The sequence below is a fragment of the Nyctibius grandis genome, chromosome Z (genome assembly GCF_013368605.1).
Source record: "Nyctibius grandis isolate bNycGra1 chromosome Z, bNycGra1.pri, whole genome shotgun sequence".
Lineage (NCBI taxonomy): Eukaryota > Metazoa > Chordata > Aves > Nyctibiiformes > Nyctibiidae > Nyctibius > Nyctibius grandis.
In genome coordinates, this window is record NC_090695.1 from 32,782,631 (window position 1) to 32,807,073 (window position 24,443).

Genomic DNA, 24,443 nt, shown 5'->3' on the forward strand with positions numbered 1-24,443 from the left:
CAAGCCTGGTCATTCGCACTAATTGACAAAGGCATTTGAGAGCATGAGAATGTTTATTCCAGCAAGGTTATTTCATCAAGGACCTGGTTAATTGGGAAACCGAGGGAAAAAGGGAGAAGCCAGGAAAAGCTGTACAAAGGTACAGCTCTAACAAAACAAACATGGAGACAATGACAAGAAACAACCTCACCACTCATAATAACTGATGGGCTATCAAGAAACTGCAGGTGCCCCTTACAGGAAGATCAGCCTGGACATTGCAACTGATACAACTGTAAACCAGGGGAGATCCTGGACACTGGTCTGGGAGGGGTGAGGGAACCAGTAGGGCTATACCAGCCCTTGAAGGGATGGGCAGGGGAAGGAGGAGCTGCAAGGACACAGCAGCAGGTCACAGCCTGTCTGCCTGGTGCCAGCTCCTGGGGCATGAGTGTCTGTATCTTCCCCAAACCCAGTGTGCATGGAGGCAGTGTGTGTATTCACTGGCAAATCTCAAGATGGACTAGCCAGTGAGCAGGGGGATCTGGGGTCTGGGCTGGCATATCAGGCACACTTGTGAGTGTCGGGTGCCTGTGGGACAAGGGTGTGAGCGCTACATGTTTCATACCAAGCATTGAGCTGGACTAGCCAGTGAGCAGGGGACGCATGAAGTGGATAAGAGGGCCCAGGAAGGAGGCAGAGGTGCCGGGTGGACAGAGGGGCTGCACATTGAGGTTTTAGCAAGGTTTCGACAGTGTGGGGCTGTGGAAGGGCCCCTGTGAGTACACACCAGGAGCTGTCCCCGTGCCACACGCAGCTGGCTCCAAACCAGATACACTGCAGGACACAGCTGAGCCCATCAGCCAAGCTGGTAGTGCCTCATGGAAAATGCTGCGCAGAAGAGCGTGACAGAGAGGAGTGAAGAAAAAATGTAGGAGAAAAAGCCCTGTAGACACCAAGGTCAGTGTCAAAGGAGGGAAAACAGGTGCTCCAGACACTAGAACAGATTCCCCTGCAACCCATGAAGACCACAGTGAAGAAGGCTGACCTCCTCCCTTGGAGGACCATGCTGGAGCAGGTATCTACACTGCAGCCTGTTGAGGACCCCATTCCACAGCAGGTGAATATGCCCTGAAGGAAGCTGAAGCCCCTGGAGAGCCCCCATGGGAGCAGGCTCCTGACAGGAAATGTGACTTATGGGCGACCAGCACCGGAGCAGTCTTATCCTGGAAGGACTCTAGCCTGTGGAGAGGACCCACGCTGGAGCAGGGCAAAAGTGTGAGGAAGGAGCAGCAGAGATGAAATGTTACGAACTGACCTCAACCCCCAATCCCCATTCCCCCTGTGCCAACTTGACAGGGGAGGAGGTAGAAGAATTAGAAAATAAGCTGAGCCTGGGAAGAAGGTGGAGATGGGGCAGTGGGGGGAAGGTGTTCTAGTTTTTGTCTTTCTCACCATCCTACTGTATGTTTAATTGGCAATAAATCAAATTCATTTTCCCCAAGTGAGTCCGTGTTGCCTGTGACAGTAACTGCTGAGTGATCTTCCTGTCTGTACCTTGACCCATGAGCTGTCACATCTTATTTTCTCTCCCTGTCCTGTTACAGAAGGGGAGTGGCAGAGCACCTGGGTGGGCATCTGGCAGCCAGCCAAGGTCAACCCACCATAGACATAAATTCTGAGCAGGCCTGCTACATTATCACAGAAATAGTTAAGCACAAAAATGGCAAAAACTTGCATTAATCAGAATTTTCATATTGGTCATATCTGCCCTCTTCTAGTCTACATTCATCAGACATGCATCAAAACCTTTTTCAATATTATCGCAGTAGTAGTTAAGGTAAAAAGTAGCACACAAGCTCACATGGAAAAATTAAGCTCCTGAATCAAGCTATCAAATTCCAGTAAATGCTTACCATTGGCTGGGTGATCTTTTTTGAAAACTTCCACATGTTTTGCAGACTCTGAAGATTTACCACATACTACTGCAAAAGAGTCTTTGCCAGAATCAACTTCACTTTCATCATTACTCCACAATTCTCTGGTAAATTTATCATGGTCTGGATGTCTTTTAAAGTCATCATAGTCCTTCTTCAATCTGGACCTTGAAAACAACAAAACTAACTTACTGAAAAACCACACTGTTTTTAACATTTTTTTAATTTGTATTTGCTGCCACACAAAAAGTTGGTGTTCTACTGTGCCCTTCAAAAAATTTCAGGGTAGCTCTGTCTGCAAGTCTCTAAAATGCAGAAAATGTGAAGTGACAGTAATGTCCCTTCCCTCACCAAAACTGAATTCTATGTCATTTAGTCCTCTACTAACTGGCAAAAAGACTGAGTCAAATACAACTATCACTGGTTTACTACATCCATCTTCTGTTTCTTCCTTCATCTTGCATGGTGACAAATATGCCTGTATGGACGTAAGTATTAACTGTAACAAGTCTACTCTTTCCTTTGAAGGCAACTCCAACTAGAGAATTAAGTAAATCTTGTTTTTCTTAAATGCATCATGCTTTTGGCCCAGCTATGGGACCGTAATGTAACTTTCTCCTTCAAGGAAACATTCTTTTCTCTGTGCCATTAGAACAGCTGCCACTGTCATCTCCATAAGCTCACACTCCACTAAAGAATGTGCATATGATGGAAATACAGAACGGCTTTACTCATTTGAACACTGTTCAGAAACACATCCACTTACCTTGATACTCCTAAACTGCTACATATTTCCATTGTCCCTTCTTCTAAACCATTGTTTGGATGAGATCTAGGGTGTATTTTAGTGTACAAATACAATGAACTACAGGATTCAGCTGGTGGTAACCAACTCAATATCCAGGAGGATTATTTAGCAAATGAATAAATAGATTATAGCAATTAGCACCTTGTTTGGAATAGAATCTAGACTCTAGTCTGGATCTAACCCTTATGACAGTAAGAATAAGATCTTAAATTTACCCATTCTTATGCGTTAAAGTAACAGTTGTTTGCATTGAGTGCAGCAACGGCCAGCTACTCCCTAGGGGATGGAGAGGGAGGAGCCAAGTACGATGCCACAGCTGGCAGGGCATAAGCCTCACCAGCCAGGATGCCACCCCACTGCCCCTGAAAGAGGGAGCAGAGCAGGCCTAGGGCTGGTAGCTGGGTTCAACAAAGAGCCCAGATCAACAGGCAAGTTCCTAGTGCTGAGGCAGGTCTGAGGTCAAGCTGAGAAGTCAATTCACAGGTTCAGATCAGGAACAGATCCAGTGATGGCTGCCAGGGTCAGGATGCAGTCGAGTGATTTTCTGGGCAGGTCCACAGTGATGATGCAGGTCCCAGGTCAATCTGAGGGTCGGTCCAGATCAGTAGGACCCATGGCCAGGCAGGATAACTGCTGTAATTGAGCTGGAAACTGGCATTCCTACAGCAGAGATTGAAGGCTACAGAATGACCTGAAATGGGGAACCTGGGCCCATGGGCAGGTGATGTGAATGGAGGTCCTTGTGAGGCTGGTCAGGGTCAGTAAGACATAATAGTTCACTCAGAGTTTTGACACTCTCATTGAGAGAAGGCAACCTTGAAGTTTGTATGAAGATGTAGTGTGGACAATACCTAAACTCTGCCACTAGGATTTTGAGCCTGAAGTCTACTTGTGGAAGAGCTATAGAAGGACACTAGAGAATCATAGGAGGACACTAGGGAACCACTACTGCACTAAAACTTCTGGATGGGAATCTCCTTTTTTTCTTTTGAGGAACTTTTGCTGTGGGGCCAGTGAACAAATGTCATCAGTGGGCACAAGTAACCTTTCCTTTGAAACCTTGCTGCTATTCAAATACCATTCAACATTATACTCTGTCATAATTTTGAAAAGATCACAGGACCTTTCAGAAGGGGAAAAAAAGGGATTTTGATCATAAAGAGTGCTCCTACTAATTAAAGACAACAAAAAAGGAAGGAAGGAAAACTCCAGACTCACTCCATACTGAGGTCTTGCACAGATGGAAGGAGCTCTGCCCAGCCCTTGACAACCTAGAAGGCCAACACTGTCATTCAATTAGTAGGTGTTAGTAGATGTCTGAGACACCCTATGGACACTGCAACTGCAGCTAGACTTGTGGTGGTGCTGCTGTTTATACCAGCATAAGTATCTTTACTCAGTTTTTTACCCCTTTCTTCACCACTTTCATTGGTGCAACACAGCTGCCTAGCAGCTGCATAATGAACCAGAGCAAGACATTGATCTAGCCTCCCCCCATCCATCTCTCCTCCCTCCCCATGATTTGTAAGGATTATTTTTCAGCTGGAGCTGTTCCGTGGTATAATCTGTGTCTGTCCAAACAGTTATGTCATAGAAATATCTAGGCTAGCATTGCTGAATAAACCAGGGTTACAGCCTAAAACATAAATCCTGAGAAACATGAGTTAAGTTGATCACAGAAATTAGCCTCCACTCTAGGTGCATGCTTCTTTAGCTACCAGCACATGTACGTGCAAGACCGCAGCCACCCAGTTCCAAACTAATTTACTCATATTAGGCACACCTCATATATAGTACTTCTACACACTTTACACAACAGTTCTACTGCTGTATTCTATAACCACATTTAACAAACAAGAACTAATACTGGGCACCAAACCATTCCACAGCAGAATTTACACAAAGGATCACAGAATCACAGAATCAATCAGGTTGGAAGAGACCTCTGGGATCATCAAGTCCAACCGCTGCCCTGACACCACCATGTCAACTAGACCATGGCACTAAGTGCCATGGCCAGTCTTTTCTTAAACACATCCAGAGATGGTGACTCCACCACCTCCCTGGGCAGCCCATTCCAATGTCTAATAACCCTTTCTGTAAAGAAATTCTTCCTGATGTCCAACCTGAACCTCCCCTGGCGAAGCTTGAGGCTGTGCCCTCTTGTCCTATCGCTAGTTGCCTGGGAGAAGAGGTCAACTCCCACTTCACTACAACCTCCCTTCAGGTAGGTGTAGACTGCAATAAGGTCACCTCTGAGCCTCCTCTTCTCCAGGCTAAACAACCCCAGCTCCCTCAGCCGTTCCTCGTAGGTCAGACCCTCCAGACCCTTCACCAGCTTGGTCGCCCTCCTCTGGACTCGCTCCAACACCTCAACATCTTTCTTGAAGTGCGGGGCCCAGAACTGGACACAGTATTCAAGGTGTGGCCTCACCAGTGCCGAGTAGAGAGGGACGATAAAACTGGAAACCCCATATACTGGAAACTGAAATCCTTTCTAATAGTATTACTATCTGCTACATTTCCAAAAGGAGTCTGAATTGCTACAGAGAGGAAGAAATGAACAGCTAAGGAAAATGAACAGAAATTTGAGTAGAAATTAATAGAAAAAAGCAAAATTTGTACTTTGGTCCATTATTTAAAGCAAAATGTTCCACAACATTTTCCTTTACTGATTTCCTAAATTTCCAAATACTGATTTTAATTCATGGATGATATTCCTAAAATGAGGTACTAAGCAACCAACTCTTAGTAGTTCTATCTGTTTACTGTATTTGGTGCTATGGTGGTGTTTTTTTAAACATAATACCTTTTACACTTTTCACAATTAGTTCTGCACCATGTAACTGAGTTTTTTTCCTTCACACTCAACATTTAAGCAGCTGTCTAGCTATCTATCATTTGACATAGAGTTCAAGCTCCTAATCATTTCTTGCTTTTTAAATGTCTATGTGGCAAAGCTAAGGTATGATTATAGCAACAGCTGTATGGCCAACAGACAACAATGGCACCAAGCTTCAAGGCACAATGATGATACCAAGTCAATATCCAGTCTCTCCAGGATTTATAATCTGTGTAGCATCTTCACTGCTACTAATACTTGCCCTTACTAGATTTAAATCTGCTTCACTGATATTTCTCTGACACACCTTGTTCCAGATGCATTTCAAATTTACAGGGTTACAAAGATTTCACAACAATGTTTTAATAATTGCTTTATGGAGAACTCATAATCAACCAATTTAGGTAGCTTTAGACAGTAAGTAGTCTGACAAAGTATTCTAAGAAGCCCTGGTCTAGTTTTCTAGATACAGGTTTTCAGCACCTCTTAACCAAATAAACAGCAATACAAATCCTAACTGGAATGTGATACAACTATTGATAGGCACGCTTAAGGATTCTAGAGAGTTTTAGGGACAAAAATATTAGGGGGTTAAACTCAACTTTATTTAGAGACAGTAAGTCTGGAATATAAAATAATTCTTCCAACTAAAGCACTGCCCATGCCTCACTCCTCTCCTCAAAGTATTTTCTTTGAATTTATTTGAGAAGTCAATTTACTGATTAGTTTTTTAAAGGTGAATTTTGTTCTGTTTTCCATCCCATGCACTATTGCTAAAAAAAGAACAGCTAATTACCTGTTTCTTTGAAATGCTTTCATTAGCTTTGGTTCCCATGGTAACAGTTCATTAAGCAGTCGTATCAACGTACCATGCAATTCCTTTACTGCTTGCTTCCGGTGGTACCATCTTCTCTGCAAACACAAATAACATTTATTTATCGTTGCATTAGACCTGAATCTTGTTATATTGTATTAGTACTACAATAATCCCGGTACACTAATACAGCATATGAGGAAAATAACTGTAAGAAAATATTACTAAGTTTCACAGTTACATCTACCCTTAACCTATGTAAGATTACTACTTCTACCTTTTTTTTATACTACAGAGAGATAATGTCCTAGTTAAAAAAGCAATACTGCAAGGATGATAACTTTTTACAGCTCAAACTTAAAACTAAAGCAGAATCCTATGAACACACCATGTGTTTAAAATTACTTAAATGAGTAACTAACATAGGTAGTAATCCATTCAGATCAGGGAAACCAACCATGTACATACGCTTTTAATAGTTAAGAGATAAAATTTCTACAGGAAACCTTACCATAATTTCATTTAATACAAGTGATATGATTTATATTATTATTATTTGCAAAAACAATTTACTACAATTTTCAGGGATAAAAACACACAGGTTTTGCATTACATTTTTGTATTTTATTCAGTGTTCCAGAGAAAGTTTTTTTTTAAAGTTTTGCAAATTGGTCACTTATGAAGTAACAAACTATGCAGCAGAGACCAGCTTTCCAACATAAAAGCTTTAAGCTTTTAACTCAAACGTATAATTTAAAATGGTTGTCTTTTCCAAACCAACACATGTAATATTATGATCTTCCATGACGAATTCATGTTTTAATAAATCTGGAAAGGCTGAATGAGGATAAAAGACACTGGGAAAAGACAATTAGCATGTATATACATATATACAGCACAACCATGGTGGCCATAATGCTGCAGAACACATGTCTTACCACTCTTAGGTACCCCTTGTAAGTGTTCCTTCCCAAAACTTTATTCTCTAGTTTATTACATAAAAGACTCAACAATGCACATATATGTAACAGCTACACGAAGAGATGTGTTATACTCTAGTACTTTTGCCACTCTACTAATTCTGTGCATTTTACGTAAATGAGGATTTTATCTCTTGACTTGTCAGAGATGATGTAAGACAGTAAAGAAACTATGGTTCTGCAAGAAAAAGAAAGAAGACTTGCGAACTCATCTATTTCATATACATATTTAGCTTTTGATAGAGCTCACATCCTTCACAGCTTCCTGTGGTCCAGCACACCAAGAAATGTAGGGCAGGAGAAGCTGGATAAAGCTTGACACAGCTGTCTTTCAGCAGTCTACAATAATTATTTTTCTATGGACTTTGGAATAATTCCTTTCTACACATTTCAGCAGATCTCTCAGTACAGTAAAATCAGACAGGCCGAATGCTTGTTTGAAGACCAGGTATCTATTTTTTATGGATAATCATTTGCATGTTACATAACAAAATGAATAACTACTCCTTCATTCTTCAACTAAAATTACAAAAGCAAAGATTTTAAGTAGGAAATTATGCCACATTACCACATAATGGTTAGTGTTGAGCACACAGACAAGCCAGCAAACTGTATTCTTATTTCCTTCATTTGTGTCCAGTCATATTTGCATATGTAATGCACTGTAGCATAAAACCTGCCACTGAGCACTGCAACAGAAAAAAGCCCTTATGTATACTGTAGCCTACCAAGGCATTTGGTGTCACCTCCTGATGTTAGCAGTCAACAGAATTAATTGTTAAAATATGAAATAATATTATGTGCACAGATTTATCATTCTTGTAAGATATACAAAACATCTCACAGACAGTTTTAAAAGGATGAATTTATATACTACATAATGATTGTATCAAAACGGCAAAAATAAACAATGCCACTACTATCAGGATATAGAAATGCTGTACATGCATTTGCTATAGCAAAGAATGGGATGTGTGAAAATGTAGTATTAAAAATACATGAAAAATTACTACAGAGTAAAAACAACAAGAAATTATTAATTTCTGAGATTCATTTATCTTTACATAAGGCTAAGATCTTGGCTTAAGTAGAAAAAAAGAGTAGTTATGAGCCAGATAAATATCAGCTGACTACTGACTAAACTTTGAAGTGCTAACTGCATTATGCATTGAATAGCCAGACACAAACAGAAGGCTTAGTCAAGAGCAGACTTTAAGACTTTACTGCCTTCATTAACACTTCAAAGAAGAACAAATACAAGTCATTTTTCTCATTGCTTACAAAAATGAACAAAAAAACCACCCCCAAAAATCCTCTGCCCCCTGAATTCTAGAGCTAGTTTTTAACAAAAATAGTGTCCTCTGCATATAATATCTGGAAAACTCGCACATTTGCTTCCAAATAATTTTAATGCAAATATTATAGCAGCATAATTTTAAAAAAAAGTAAATTAACTATTTCCCTGTATGCCAATTGCTCATTTTTCTTACTGGAGTTTAGGAGTTGACAATAAACCTGTTACTGGCAACATACACAAATTTAAGCCATGAGAAGAATTTTCTTTCCTCAGAAATAGTGAGGACACAGAACAAATATGGGCCAAAAAAGATGTGGGGGGAAAAAAAATCCTTATGTTTTAAATTATTGTGGTTCAGTTGGTTTTCTGTGCAAACACATAAGATTCCTGCAAAGCACAGGTCTTACACAAATGATGTGCTATTATTCCTTAAGTATTAAAATATTAAAAACGAAAGGACATTAAAAAAAGTCCATAACCTTAAGACACATCACTACAAACGCTAGCATTACCTTTCCTATGCAGTTTCATTCTTTAACAGTCTTGTGTTCTTTCCAGAAAAAAAAAAAGGCAAATCAATAACTGATGAAGCTATGACTTAACTCCCTACTTCAGCATTACATAGCTACCTACTAATTTCTACAGATCATAAAATTCCCTTTACAAATGGCTGTGTTGTAAACTCCTCTCAGTAATATCAAATGATGTAATGCAGGAGAACAGCTACAAACTGAAGCTTAGGAGGTTCAGGTTGGACCTTAGAAGGTATATTTTAATCAGAAACATAAGGCATTAGAACAAGTTGCACAGAGAAGCTGTTGAATCTCCATTCTTTCTTTCTTGCTTTCAGAACTTGGCTAATCAGGTCACGGAGGACCTAATGCAGCACTGACAATAGTCGTGCTTCAGGGTGGGGATACCTTCAAACGTCCCTTTCAAACACTGACTGCAGGGTTCCTTACGATGAAAGATAAAAGCCTCTGAGTATGACCTGATGTGTTATGGGATTAACAAATAAATGGAATGCAACATCTAATGGCACAGAAGGAACTGACCACAGCAGAGTAGCCATGACTGATCCATTCAATATAATCAAAATATAGCTGTTCAGGAAATTCCACAAGGAGGGGTTTAGTGGAAGTGCAGGGTTAGTACAAAGGAATAGATATTACAGCCCTGTAAGTTCAGTCCTCTCATCAACAAGGGATGTGCAGAAATGGAGGTCTGGACGCACTGCCTTCTGGCGTTTATGAAATCCAGCAGGACCTTACTAGTAGACATGAACTAAAATTATGCAGCTACATCAACCCAAGACAGTACTTTAGAGGTAAAAATAGTCTTTCTCTATCACTGAAGAGCTTGCTCTTAAAGATGTGTGAAGAAACTGTTCCCCTTCAATTTACTTGAGCTAACTCTAAGTTTGGTAAGAGCCTGCATTCCTAACTGATTAATAGAAATATCCAGTACCTAACTTGGGTGTGTACTCAGTTACGTTCTTATGTGGTCTGTAATTCACATTCCCAGCACAACTGCTTCTATACCTTGCATCTGACCTCTAGTTACCATCTTGTTCCAGGTAGTGACAAATAAAACACTATTTTCTTCTGGAAACACAATGTAAGGTATTAGCAACAGAACAAGAGAAGAAAGGCCTAGACAGAGGACAAGTATAAAACGTGACTTTTAGCTGTGTTAAATTACAAGTAAATTTTAAAAATGCAAATCCAATAAAAATACATTTTAGAAATGTGCTGAATGTTTCCATATAAACATAGAGACATTCTACACATTCTCAACTGAAAACTTACCTTTTAAAATAAGGTTTCTGACATCCAGAGCAGCCAGGAAATGCTGACTCCACTCTCCATGATGCCCCAACATACACTATTCTGGCATACTTGTCATGGAACCCCAAAGCAGACTGGAGCCAGGATACAGATATATGGGGTAAGGACTGAACTTTATAGGGGAGTTTTTGTTTTGTTTTTTAAATAAACACACACACACACAACCACAATATTATGCAGTTTTATAAGTTTTTCTTTAATCTTTACTTTATATCCCAGGGACATAAAATAAAGAAAATTAGAAATCTTATAAAACCATGCAATATTGTTGAAAAGGGGTGGTGGTGGAGGGAGAAAACTTACCTTACCCTTAATAGGCCCGCTCCATTCTGCAGCGGGGTTCTGTGGTATGTGTGACATCACCAGTCTAGCGTTTTCTAGTGATGTCACACAGAGAGGGAGTTGGTGATCTGCAGCTGCTTTGGACATCAGACACCTAAAGAAAAGAGATTGATAATTTTTGCAATTCAGATACGGATTGATATTGAATGTTCTTATTAACCAATTTATGGGCCCAATACTAGAATTTCAGACACTTACTTCAATGGCAGCTTTGACTGAATAAGAATGTATCATAAAACTATGTATTCATACTATACAAACTATGTAACTGAAAGCAGTTTCATTTTGAAAATGCCTATAGAGTTATTTTCCACAGGAAAAGTTTCTGAAAGTCAGTATCTTGTATTTTACCTTCAGCAACGTCATTCCAAATACTATAAATATCTATCAATAGCTAGCCTCTGATGTTATTTGAATACTGGGACTGAATATAGTCAGGCAGAATGACTTGTAGTAAATCATAAAACAAATTAACTCACAACATCTCTTAATCAATTTTATCTTTGAGCATTTACAGGCAACTAATGAAAAGATATAACAGGCCTGAAACTTTGTCTTTTTTAGAGAGACTTCAGCTTGCACTTCCATGACCTAGATATCTGATCACACCAAGCTATATTCTAAAATGGTATCCCATACTCTCTTATTAAACATTACAAACAAACGAAGTAAAAAAAAAAGCCAATAAATTTCTTACTACTGAGAGCGTCTTTATCTCATGATTTAGCTCATTACTATGAAATGAGCTTTCATTCAGACATGTTCTAATTTTCTTTAGGCAAAATTACTACATGTTCATCATTGCATTGATTAATCTACCACATTTATTTTAAAGATATAAAACACAAAACCACGGGAGTCTGTATAATCTTGCTATCTTTTTGAACCTAACTCAGAACAGTGAAATTATCCAGCACTGAACTGTCATGTTTTACTCTTCATTAGAAGAACTTCAAGATATTAAGTAACTTATACTTCGTAACTCATGAAGAAACTGGATGTAAACAGTATCTTAAACTATTTACAAAAAAGCTGTCTCTTTTAAGCTGTTACGGATCTTACTTAACTTCCCTTCATATAGCTGAATTTTGCATCTTCTTAACTCTGGATATACATTTCTCTATTCTTCAGCTGAACATATTAAAATCAGTTGTTATAACTGTGTGCTGACAGGAATCCCTTGAATAATTTTTTCAAAATAATATACTAACTGACCAAAATCCAAAGCACTGTTAAATGTTCTAAATATACAGTAGTATCTCTATAACAAAAATGTTCCAGATTAAATGTATGAGTACACATTCATATCTTTGATGCAGTATCCATATTTTCACATTTGGAACTGTAGAAAGGTAGATGATAAATGCGGCTTAAGGAAAGCTGCTTAGCAAACATTTATTGGAGGGCTAGCCAAGCAAGGAAAGGCATGAAAGATCATGGGAAGCTAAGAGAAAATAGTAGTGAAAAAAACTAGACAATACAGACAGAAAAAGAGATACTGAAGGAGCTAAGAAAAACTGAAGACTGCGACAAAAATATTGAAAACTAGTGAGATAAGGAGAAGACAGAAATACCAGAGAATAAAAAGTAATTACTGTGGAGAAGATTTCAAAATCTGAAGCCTAAAATTGGCTTTATTCATTCATATTATACAACTAAATAGCTGGTTGGATTTCCAAAAGCTCCACATGCTCAATCTTTCCTCAGAAGTACAGGAAACTGCATGGATGAAAATGTGTAAATTTCAGACTCAAAGTTCAACATTTTGGGCTTGTATCAGCATTTTTAAAAGATGAAGGCAAGACAGAGAGAAGCAATAACAGATTACTTGCAAGTGACAGAAGTACAAATCAAATTTTTGAGACTGGAAACATTTTTGAGAATGGAAAAAGAGAATATCTTTCTTAGATACATTACAGACAAAGATGCAGAGCAACACAGAACCTAAGCTGAAATTAAAAGAAAGTGTTTCAGCTGCAAGACTTCAAGCAGGTCCATTAAAATTCTGTCATCCTTAATATTTACTGGCATAAGTACCTCTTCATCTGCAGTTTAAAGCTGCAAATGTGTGTGCAAACACTGATTTCTCAGACTATAATATTTGTTTGCATGTACGTTTATGTAAATATAGTAATACAGATGAAAACAAGTATAACTGAAAATTCCTTACATGCCAAGGTCTCAAGCATGGTACTTATTTCACTGGGGAGGGGGAGAAGAGGCTAGGAGGAGAGAGGAACTGTGAGAATGAACCCTACCTCCTGCTAAAAAGTGAGTAAGATTTAACCCAGTAACAATTAAGTTTCCACAGGGTCCAAATGAAATGACACAGTAAGTTATTCCACTTTATTGTTTGTAAAGTTGAGGTTCAATTCACTAAAATACTAGTAAGAGCCCTAATCTATATTTGACGGTTACATGAATTTCTGCTGAGCATTCTTGGGAAGTCCCTGTACAGTCTTGCCCAAACACAGTTTCAATACCATCTTCAAACACATGGCAATATTTCCCATTTCTTTATTGTGCATAAAGGAAATATTTTATAAACTTTTATATAGTAAATGAGCCATTTTGCATTATTTTTGCCATATATTAACAATTTAAATTTTTTTTTAAGTGTAGCAAATCAATAAAAAACCAGAAAACTTCTCTTCTCTTAGTTTAGATATTCCCACTTCCTATAAAGAAATTTAACAGCAGCCTGTTTGGAATTTCAAAAAAAAGAAGACACAGAAAATACTACGTTCCATCTTGACCCAATGTATTCCTTTGGATAGCCTCAGTATCCTACAAATGAATTTATGTCTAAGGTTCTAAATATTTCTGACCTGAACCCACAGGTTTTTAACTCTGAATTTTCAGGTGTACTCCGAAATATATATTTCTGCAGGTGATATGTACTTAGAGCTACAGAAAACCTCAGTTTGCTTTCAGCTGTTCTGACTCACCTGCTTAAAAGAGATATCCACTCCCAAAGACAGACAAAGACATTCACCTGTCTTGGAGAGTACAACTACCTATTTAAAACCTTCAGGAACAATATTAGAAGATGGCAGAACCCAAAACCTTTACCAAGGAGGTTTTTTCCTTTTTTACTACTAAGTCAAGAACATCAATGTGTTACAGACCTCTGCAAAACAATAAAATCTTCAGTGCGTTTTTTCCAAACCCTAATTGGTTGTGAACTTGACTGGTGTCCTTTGACTAAGTAATTCTCTTTCCCCTCAACTTTGTCTGACTTTTCTCTCCCTGTAGGGAAAGTCTGGCCTCCTTCTCAGGAAGGTACTGCCCTTTATCCATTTTAACCTTGTCAACTTAGCTGTGGGAGTCCTGGGCTCCAGCCTCCCTTCTCACTCCCCAGATAGCTATGCACTTACCAATCAGACTTGCAAGGAATGATTCAAATCCAATGGTGCTACCAAAATAAAGTCTTGCATTTCAGTAAACAAGGAATCTTTCAATGTTTATGTTCTCTCCAAGACAACATATGCTTTAACATAATCAGAACCGGGTCTAGAAGTAAGTGTCCTTGTCAAAATCCAGTTCATTTTACAACAAACACGTTTACTACAAAATCAGCTTGCAAAATGACATCTGCAAAAAAAAAGCCCAAAGTTCACAATTTGATACAAGTATCTGCAATCCTGTCGGTTTCATATTACACAACAGCAAGAAGGGATTTAAAGAAAAAAAATATCAAGGTCAGCTATGATATGCAACAGTTAAATACATACAACTGATCTACAGAATAGCTTAATTAAGTTTCACACAAAAACCCTGTTACTTCAGATCACAAGAAAAGCTGATTATCTGAAAGGCAGTAAAGAGACTTCCATTCACTCTGCAATCCCCACTGATTTTACCTGACACAGCAGACAACAGGGAAAAACGGGATCCAAAATGTCAGAAACTGATAGTTGTTATCTTGCGTACTGATCAGGATAGAAGGTGCTACTTTACCATCTCTTCTCATAAAAGAAATTTCACGTATTAGACAGAAGCCTTTATGTTATCCTAAATGTATTTGCAAAATGCTTCACTACCACGTACATTTGTCAAAATTATTTTTCATCAATACCACTGGAAGTAAACTTTTCGTGGAATTACGCTAATTTGCATGTCTTGATCAATTTGCTAGTTAAAGCAAATTTCTAAGAGCTCGCATTCAACTGAACTGCCATGCTTATATATACAGACTAAATTTTCAGGAAACATGAGGTAAAAATGCAATAAGATCTCAACAGAATTTTTAGCAAACATAGAATCATAGAATGGTTTGGGCCGGAAGGGACCTTAAAGATCATCTAGTTCTAATCCCCCTGCCTTGGGCAGGGACACCTTTCCACTAGACCAGGTTGCTCAGAGCCCCATCCAAGCTGGCCTTGAACACTGCCAGGGAGGGGGCAGCCACAACTTCTCTGGGCAACCTGTTCCCATGTCTCATCACCCTCACAGCAAGAATTTCTTCCTAATATCTAATCTAAATCTACCCTCTTTCAGTTTAAAACTGTTCCCCCTCGTCCTATCACTACATGCCCATGTAAAATGTCCCTCTCCAGCTTTCCTATAGGCCCCCTTCAGGTACTGGAAGGCTGCTAGAAGGTCTCCCTGGAGCCTTCTCTTCTCCAGGCTGAACAACCCCAACCCTCTCAGCCTGTCTTCATAGGAGAGGTGCTCCAGCCCCCTGATCATCTTCGTGGCCCTCCTCTGGACTCGTTCCAACAGCTCCATCTCCTTCTTATGTTGGGGCCCCCCGAGCTGGATGCAGTACTCCAGGTGGGGTCTCACCAGAGAGGAGTAGAGGGGCAGAATCACCTCCATCGACCTGCTGATCTACTTCAGATTTGTAATTGTCTACTGACTGCTTGTAATTTCCCCTGCATCTTATCTATGTCAGTATTAGCAACAAAACAGACATAACTTTTACTAGAACCTAATTCTTGCTACTATTAGTTCTGTGTTTTTTCCATTAATTCCATTTTCACTCTACTTTTTAGTCACGCTGCTTTAAAGTGAAAGGATGCCATTTCACATGCCCTAAGGAATGTACCAAAGCTAGAATGTCTTCTAGCTTTGGTATGTTCCTTAGCGAGCCACCCTCCATCCTTTCACTAGACAGTGCACAGAGCATCAGACTCAAGTCCTTCAAAGCCCCTTTCTGCACCTCCTGCTTTCTGATTTCCAGTCAGGGACTCAAATAAACAGTAAATCTGACTAACTCATTCTCTCCTCTCCCTCGTGAAATGTAGTAGGTGGTAAGGAGAGGCACTGTGTAGTAGCTGAAGGGATACTTTTAGAGCACCCCTAATTGTAATATCATGTACAACCACCTGCCACAAAAAGGCACTTTTCCTGTCAAAAGCAGTCCCACTTTCTTTTGCCCCCAGATGCTCATTCCTGTCCTTTCAATGACCCCTCAAACCGTGGCAGAACACAAGCACAAGTATTTGTGCCACTGCATAATAAATTGCACTAGAAAACTGATCTGGGTTACAAACACCTCAGCACCAGTAAAAAAGTAGTTAGGTTTATCACAGACTAACTCTCTTACTATGCAGCTGAACAAAGAATTTTGCTACCCTCTCTCATGGGGTGGCACAGAAAATATAAGCTGCCAGAGACACAGAGAGTAGGAACTATTTATTTGGCAGCAGTTTTGGCTTACGTCAGTTGAAAGTATATGTGAAATTGCAGCCTCACTTGAGTGGCTAGAGTTCAAGAGCAAAGCAGTCCCGGAAGAGATAGAATCATAGGATGGTTTGGGTTGGAAGGGACCCAAAAGATCGTATAGTTCCAATCCCCCTGCCACGGGCAGGGACACCTTTCCACTAGACCAGGTTGCTAAAAGCCCCATCCAAACTTGCCTTAAACACTGCCAGGGAGGGGGCATCCACAACATCTCTGGGCAACCCGTTCCAGTGTCTCATCACCCTCACAGGAAAGAATTTCTTCCTAACATCCAATCTACCGTTACCCCTTGCCCTATCACTACATGCCCTTGTAAAAAGTCCCTCTCCAGCTTTCTTGTAGGCCCCCTTCAGGTACTGGAAGGCTGCTATGAGGTCTCCCTGGAGCCTTCTCTTCTCCAGGCTAAACAACCCCAACTCTCTCAGTCTCTCCTCATAGGAGAGGTGCGCCAGCCCTCCAATCATAATACTAACACTGAGTTGAACTTCTGTTTAAAATTAAAGAACTGAGGTCAAATTTCATTTTCCTCTCTAAACAGTTATGGCAAACTGGCACTAAGGTAAATCTCACCATTGTTACAGCTAACTCACCCATAATCAAGCAAAAGGGTAAGAATTTTTAAATGGAAAAATATTAATCATAGCTAATTCAAAAGACAACACAGGTGTACAAAAGAGTACAGAACCAAACTTTTTCATCAATCAGTGAAAATCCTCTCCAACAGGTTTATTATTTCATTGTTGTATGAGAAACTGGTAGTAATGCCTACACTTAAAATTACCCATGGCTTTCCATTACATAACCCTGTTCTAATTTTCTTTTAACTTGCCAAACAAAACTTGTTTGGGCTAAAAATCTCTCATGTCATTTGTTGTCTTAAGCTGATATTCTGAGAAGTGTCAGGTACAACCAGTCCAACTACCTACAAAAAATACAGGAAAACAGTAAGTTTACTCGTATTAAAGAAGTCTTACATCTCAGCTCTTTCATTACAGCCTCCAGTACTTCCAAGTTCTGGAGAAGGAATTCCTTTTACGTACCCTAGAACGGTCTCCCAGGAAATAAAGGGCAGTTAATACTAAGAAAAAGGTTATAATTTAAAGTCTTAATATAAATTAGATGACCTGTTTTTCTAATATGTGTTAGTATTTAACATAAGCTTTAAAGCTTGCTTTGAGGGTTTCTCTCAGTAGCACGTGCTAACAACTACTAAAACTGGAATTACCAAGCAGGTTAGTCACGAAGAAGAAAGATTCCTACAGCTTCACCTAGGCCACTATTGCAAACAAAAATCAATAAAATTACCATGAAGTAGAAAGAACACCACTACCTTTGGGTCAAAACAAGAAAGAAGCCTAGGAACAGCATCAAAATGAATACCATCATATTAAAATAAACATTAAGTCAAATTTCCATCATCAAATTAGAACAATGTTTTACTTAATAGACCAGGCACTTCAGAAAAGCTGAAACAAATGATATTCTGGATGCGTCTGAAACTGCCACTATCATTTGTGTCAGAGCTGAAGAATGAAAATCTGCATTTCCTCCAGTTTTTAAGATATCTAACCTAACTACACATGGTATTAGACATAAAAAATGAAATTCTGATGACTATTCATCTAATTTATTAGATGTATTTTTTTAAAAGTGACTATGAATTTTCCCTGATAATTATTTTTAAAAATCAATACTATTTCCTTATAATTACTTCTTCAGCAATTAATCCTAGCCTTTTTTCTTTACATAAAATATCTAACACAAGTGTTTAGAGACCCAGAATCATGATCTGATAGATCTACACAAGCACACAGAAAGATTGTCCTTACCTCACAGCTTCTGAATGCTGAATAAGTTGTATCTTAACTCCCCTGTACTGAAGCGTTTGGGTTTTTTTAAGACGGTGTGATTAGAACTAAACATAGTATTCCTGCTGAAGTCATGCAACTTATTTACATAATGACATTATCAGATTTCAGTTCAAAGAGCAATTATGACATATTTAGCATTTGTCTACACTTGAAGAAGTCTTGTTGGTACAGTTTTACTAGTAGACTAGAAGTCTCACCTATACTAAGATTATTGATATGCTGATGTCCACTCTCATTTTTGGCTTTTTTTTTATTGTTGACACAGCTTTTCCGATAAGCTCTTGACAATCTTATAAAACCAACTTGCAATTTAGCAACTACAAAATAATTTCAAGTTAAGTCTGTTTTTATTCCTTTGGATACTGTAACAACTATTATGCTGTGTCTGCACTGAAATTTGTCTTCCAAGAGTCCTAATTTATACTGCTTCTCACCTACCATATCCCTCTCCCCTATTTAAATAATTTAAAAATAAATTGTTTCTGCATAGGAGTAGACATTCACAGAAATGTGCAGCCTGATTTCTACAGTATAGAAAAAGCAACATTTTAAACTACTACTGTTCATAGAAATGCCACAGAAATGCCTCCCAAAGGTTTAATAAACAGAACTTCAATGAGAAGGTGTATGTAATAAGAAGAGTTGGCTGTAGAGGGGCATTTAAATGAGTACTATTTATGTATTTAAAACTATCCACCATCTTGATGAGAATCACTGCCTCCTACAAAACCCCAAACATGTTGGATTCTCTTGTCTAACCATTATTCTTTTGAGGTTTTCAGCTGTATAGACTGAGTGATCCAGTGCACATTGGTAAAATTTGTATCTCAATACGGTATCAAAAGCCAGATAGCAGGCTTTCCTGTACAACCTACTTGAATAAAAATTAAACAAAGCCAATTTTAATAACTTACTTGCAAACAAAAGGAGTTAGGAATCCTAATAAGCAACGTAAGAGTCCGCTCACGAGAAAATCTGATCAGCACTGGATAGGCAGATATGAGAACTCTATCCTGTAATTGCTTGTTGGGTAAGAGTTTGTCCTCAGGGAAGAACGGTCACATGTTTAATAGAAAAGAAGTACTCCTTCTAAGGTATTACCACTATCCACGCTTTATTTCGTCAGTGAAAAGTGTTAACACAGTTATTGAATTTACTTATCATAAAAACATTGTGAACAGAGCACTACATACAGAAAGGATTAAGATTACAGTCTCCAGGTATCAACCTTATGAGGCGTCATGCAGTTACTGAACAGGCACAAAATCTTCAGTCGACAGGCCTCAGCAAATAACTGGCACCATTTTATTGTCATACAAGAGAAAGCTTTTAATGTCACATACCGATTTCTTTTTAATGTCCTCCAGATCTTTGAGTTCATTCTCAATCTTTGTGATTAATTCCCTGAGTTCATCAAGATTAGTGCAAATAAGCTAAAAAACAAATGAACACAAACACTTGGTAATGTGGGACGTGGAAAATATACAATGAAGTTAAATGAAATCTAAAAGCACATGTTATTACTTAGTGCAACCATTTGATTTTTATTATAGCATTTTTTAATGTAAAAAAATAGGACTTCTTGAAAGGAAGAAGATCTAATAAGAAAATACTTCACTTTTCAGACATAAACCATATCTTTGCCTGTAATCTTCTGTTTCAAAATGTAGGTATTTTCTCAAAACTTCTGTGAAAGACAACTACCAAATTTGTCTCAATTATAGTAATGAGTTGGAACAGGTTGGAGTATCAAACAACTCCCTGGTGAATTAAAGTGTACCAGCTTTGGACTACGCTGTGGTTATAAAAATTACACTTGTTACAACTTTTTCCTGAACTTGATATGTTTACACAGAGTATTCCTGACAGATAACCTAGCCACGTCTATCAAATCTGCCTACCTATGTATGTTTTGCAAAAGTATTATATTATTCTTATTCCTGTCTTTAGAAAACAGCTTTTTACATTTTTCCTTTCAAAATACAGATGCTATTTTCTTGAAAAAATCATCAAACAAAAGTAAACTGTATGTTTTGGCTTACCATCATTTAGGGCAATTAAAGACTTAATGAATTGGAAATTATTAAACTGTTAGGTTCTTTTAGTTTATTGTATGTCAAGACTTGCTTCTTTCTGAACACCTTTAGGTGGAAATGTTTTCATTACTATCGGAAACATATTGAAATAATTTAAGAAAATCAAATCCAAACAGAAAAAAATCCCACAAAAAATGCTTTTATCATACAACTGCTATTTTTTAATTTTTTTTCTCCCAAATAAGTAATTCATAACAATATATTTTTACTTCAATTACACATGAAGTTTTAGATTTGCAGCAAATTCATATTAAGAAAACTTTGTTTCATTATTAAAACACAGAAATGACACTTTTAGCAAAATACATAAATTTCAGAAACCTCTAACATATATGCCATTATTTTTGTAACACTTGTGTACATTTCAGAGCACTGGGGAATTGGAGTGACTCAAACTAAAGTTTACAGTGTTCACATTTATCGAGTTTAAAATAGCAAATGAATAAGGAAATTGGCACTTCTTGCTGTAGACAATGTATGTAAAACGAACTTGCAAATGGTTTCTCTCTTAACCCAGAAAATAGTACTACTATGCGTAACTCTAGTACGTTCAACATGCATGTCTATCCTGCACTTAAAGGAGTTCCAAATATATAAGATGTAAACTGGAAGCCAAATACTGTCTTGTCTTTTCCCATCTGGCCCGCAAAGAAATCTGTGATACTGTATTATTATACAAAAAGGTGCCAGTTTGTCACAAAAGTCAATAAAGACATGGATAAAGATTTTTCCCTACACAATTGTAATCCACTCCTTTGACTATATACCTGACAATTCAGTTTTTACATTTTATCACTGCTCTTTATTTTCCCCTATGAGACACATTTAGCTCAGTGTACCATGGATTAAAGATAAAGCAAAACTATGAACCAAAAGAAATATACTGTGTTCATTTGCTAGAAGTGGGTGAATTTCTCTCTAGGAACTCACTTTTAGAAAGGCAAGAGATTGCAAGGAGAAGGATGATTTCACTACTGTTAGTTGTCCTGAAAATACCAACTCTATCTTTGACTCTACCATAAAAAGCTCCTACATGTCATCAGACAATTCATGCAGCCAAGCTTTTCACAGGTCCCAGTCCTGTTTCTCATTTTCAGAAGAGTCACTTGAGAAATAAGGATCCAGTTTGCAAAATTGTTAGTGTGTACCAATCCAAACTACATCAATGGGAAAAACAAGGCAAATATATAAAGTTTCGTTGTCTTGGAGCTGAGGGTGACAAGGAGAGTAAACAAACCTCTAAGTCCCGTTTTTCCTCAGAAGAGGTGTACATTTGAGGCTAGTATCTGTGTGTCAGTTACCTACTGGTAAAACAAGGAAAGTAACAGCAGTTCAGCTTAGAGGATTTACTGTCAAAATGAGTTTAGTATTTTAAATACTCCAACACTGTACTGAAAACCACTATAAAAAGGTTCAAGAAGAAATTCATATTTCTTCATTCACAGTAGGATTCGAGATGAGGTACTAAAGATGCACACTGACTGGGAAAGAAGCTATTTCTGAAACTTCTCTCATCTCCTTAACATTTCCCATCTTACAGAATGAAGCCAGCATTTTGAAGAAAAAATGAAAAGAACAGTAATAAAAAAGTGTAGCGTATTTTTTATGATCATTTTGATATGGAATCTAGCTGCTGTTTCTCATAATGAGACTCCAATGTATGTTTCAGTGTTTTTTGCTCATGGTTGTTAATTGGCTGAACTTAGCAATTAAATTTTCTGCAAACAACACTGCCTTTCTAAATTGTTTTGTATGTTTTAACAGGTAAGTTAACGTGAAAGCAAGAAGAAAGGTATTAATGTTACAATCTAATCATTCTGTCACATTCCAGTAGGTCACTGGTAGTTTCACACACTGCTCTTGAGGAACATGCCTCATCTATCATGAGAAAAGGAATCTGAAGAGGAAAAAATGAAAATGTTTCCTTTATGACTTCTCAAAGGTAGTGAAATATTAGTCCCTATTCTCTAGAACACTACATGGTGGCTTAAAGATTCAGGTTGTAAATATTTCCATTAACGCACAAGTCATGTAATTAGTTATGTACATGCTAACTACAACACAAACATTTTCACATCAGGCACAGTATTAACTACACATGGACTTAGTTTTCATAGGAAATAAACATCCTGTTTTTCAACTGAATGCAATGGAAGCTTCAGGTATTCAGTATTCCAGTAAATTTTCAAATTCGGTGTTCAACTTTCCTGTTAGGATACAATCTCAGATCTCAGTAATCTCTCAAAGACCCTCACTGACTCCTAGAACTTCAAGGAGGAAAGACAGGAAATCCCCCCGATTTTTGTAAGGAAAGACAGGGGGACCAAGCTCTATTCCAACCTGGGACTCTCCCGTGATCCATTCCTCAGAATTTATAAAGCAACTATTTATCATTATAAAAACAAATCTGATCTGTGGATCTATTCATAAATACAAACCTAGTGTACTCCCCCAGATCACTGATGCTCCCTCCTTGCCCCCCTTAACTTCAGCCAATCTTTTAACGTAATTTTTACTCACTTTAATGGAGTCTTGTGCTTAACTTCAGTTTATCTGTGTATTGATCACAGAATCACAGAATAGTTTGGGTTGAATGGGATCTTTAAAGATCATCTAGTCCAACCCCCCCACAGTGAGCAGGAACATCTTCAACTAGATCAGGTTGCTCAGAACCCAGTCCAACCTGACTCTGAATGTTTCCAGGGATGGGGCATCTACCACCTCTCTGGGCAACCTGTTTCAGTGTTTCACCACCCTCCTCATAAAAATTTTTTTCCTTATATCTAGTCTGAATCTACCCTCTTTTAGTTTAAAACCATTACCCCTTGTCCTATCGCAGCAGGCCCTACTAAAAAGTTTGTCCCAATCTTTCTTATAGGATTGTAATGATGATTGTAAGTTACACTTATTTCCTATGAACCCACTCTTTTATTGCTGCAATCTCCATGTGGAAAATGTCCAGATAGACCCCTTTCAAGATATGTGTTTAATATAGACCATAGCTGATAAAACCAAAACCGTTAAGACACAGTTAAACAGAAAAGCTGAAGTCAGCCTAGTTCCTTAAAATGTGCATGTTCCTTTTTTCCTTAATTATAGTACATGTAGATCTATATAGCTACACATATATGTATGTGAGGGGAAAGGAGGAAAGACTGAGACAAAGCACTTGTTACAAAATGTAATTCTACTTTGTAACTGGAAAAGAAACACAAAAACCCTCACATTAGTGTCCCTTCTGTACAGCAACATAATTACTGTTGTTTCTTTAAAACATTAATGAGCAACAGTAATAAGAAGCTTGGAACTCAGAATTTCTTTTAAAAGGAAATATGCAACAGCCAACTAACTCATGATCTATGAATCTGTAAACTCACTTCTTAAATCATTTTCAAAATATTAAAAACAGGACATGTTTTTTGTGTGTTTTTATTTGGTAAAGAGAATTTAATTTGCATCTGCTTTTGTTTTGGGTTTGTTTTTTGTTTTGTTTAGTTGTTTGTATTTTTTTTTTTAAAGCAACCTTGAGCTAAGAAAGTAATATAAGGTCTGAAATCATATACAAGGAAGGAGTGATATTCACTGACCTATGCTTTTATTGCTTTGTCCATGAGATTCAAACTATGATAGAGAGCAGAAAATCTGTGCACTACATTTCCTTAGAAGGTGGTTTAAAATGGCATTATAAATGTTAGGATTAAGTAGTACAATTATCTCCTGATTTTTTTTGTTAATAATTAATTTAAATGCATAATTTGTGTCACTACACATATTAGAAGATTTATTAATACTTATTTTCTGAGCTTTAATGTCAAGTTACGATTTCCAGGTAAAAGATCTATACTTAAGTACAGAATCTAGTCTTATGAAATCAAGTGCCTTACGGTTTTGTGGTTTGTTGTTTGTTTTTTTTTTTAACTTTTGTAGGCTGCAAGGACCTAA

The 24,443-nt window shown here is 37.8% G+C and overlaps 1 protein-coding gene across 4 annotated transcripts in view; it reads right to left on the minus strand.

Annotated features, from left to right (window-relative positions):
• BRD10 (bromodomain containing 10) overlaps positions 1 to 24,443 on the minus strand; it is a 67,899-nt gene that overhangs the window by 15,179 nt on the left and 28,277 nt on the right. For all 4 annotated transcript variants that reach the window (XR_011050051.1, XR_011050050.1, XM_068422641.1 and 1 more), the window contains 3 exons: positions 19,749 to 19,838; positions 6,363 to 6,478; positions 1,896 to 2,083 (listed from right to left, as the gene is read on the minus strand). Coding sequence is in view for 2 of the 4 variants with exons in the window: in XM_068422641.1 (XP_068278742.1) it covers positions 1,896 to 2,083; positions 6,363 to 6,478; positions 19,749 to 19,838 (394 nt within the window). In the remaining 2 variants the exon portion in view is untranslated. The remainder of the gene's footprint in view (positions 1 to 1,895; positions 2,084 to 6,362; positions 6,479 to 19,748; positions 19,839 to 24,443) is intronic.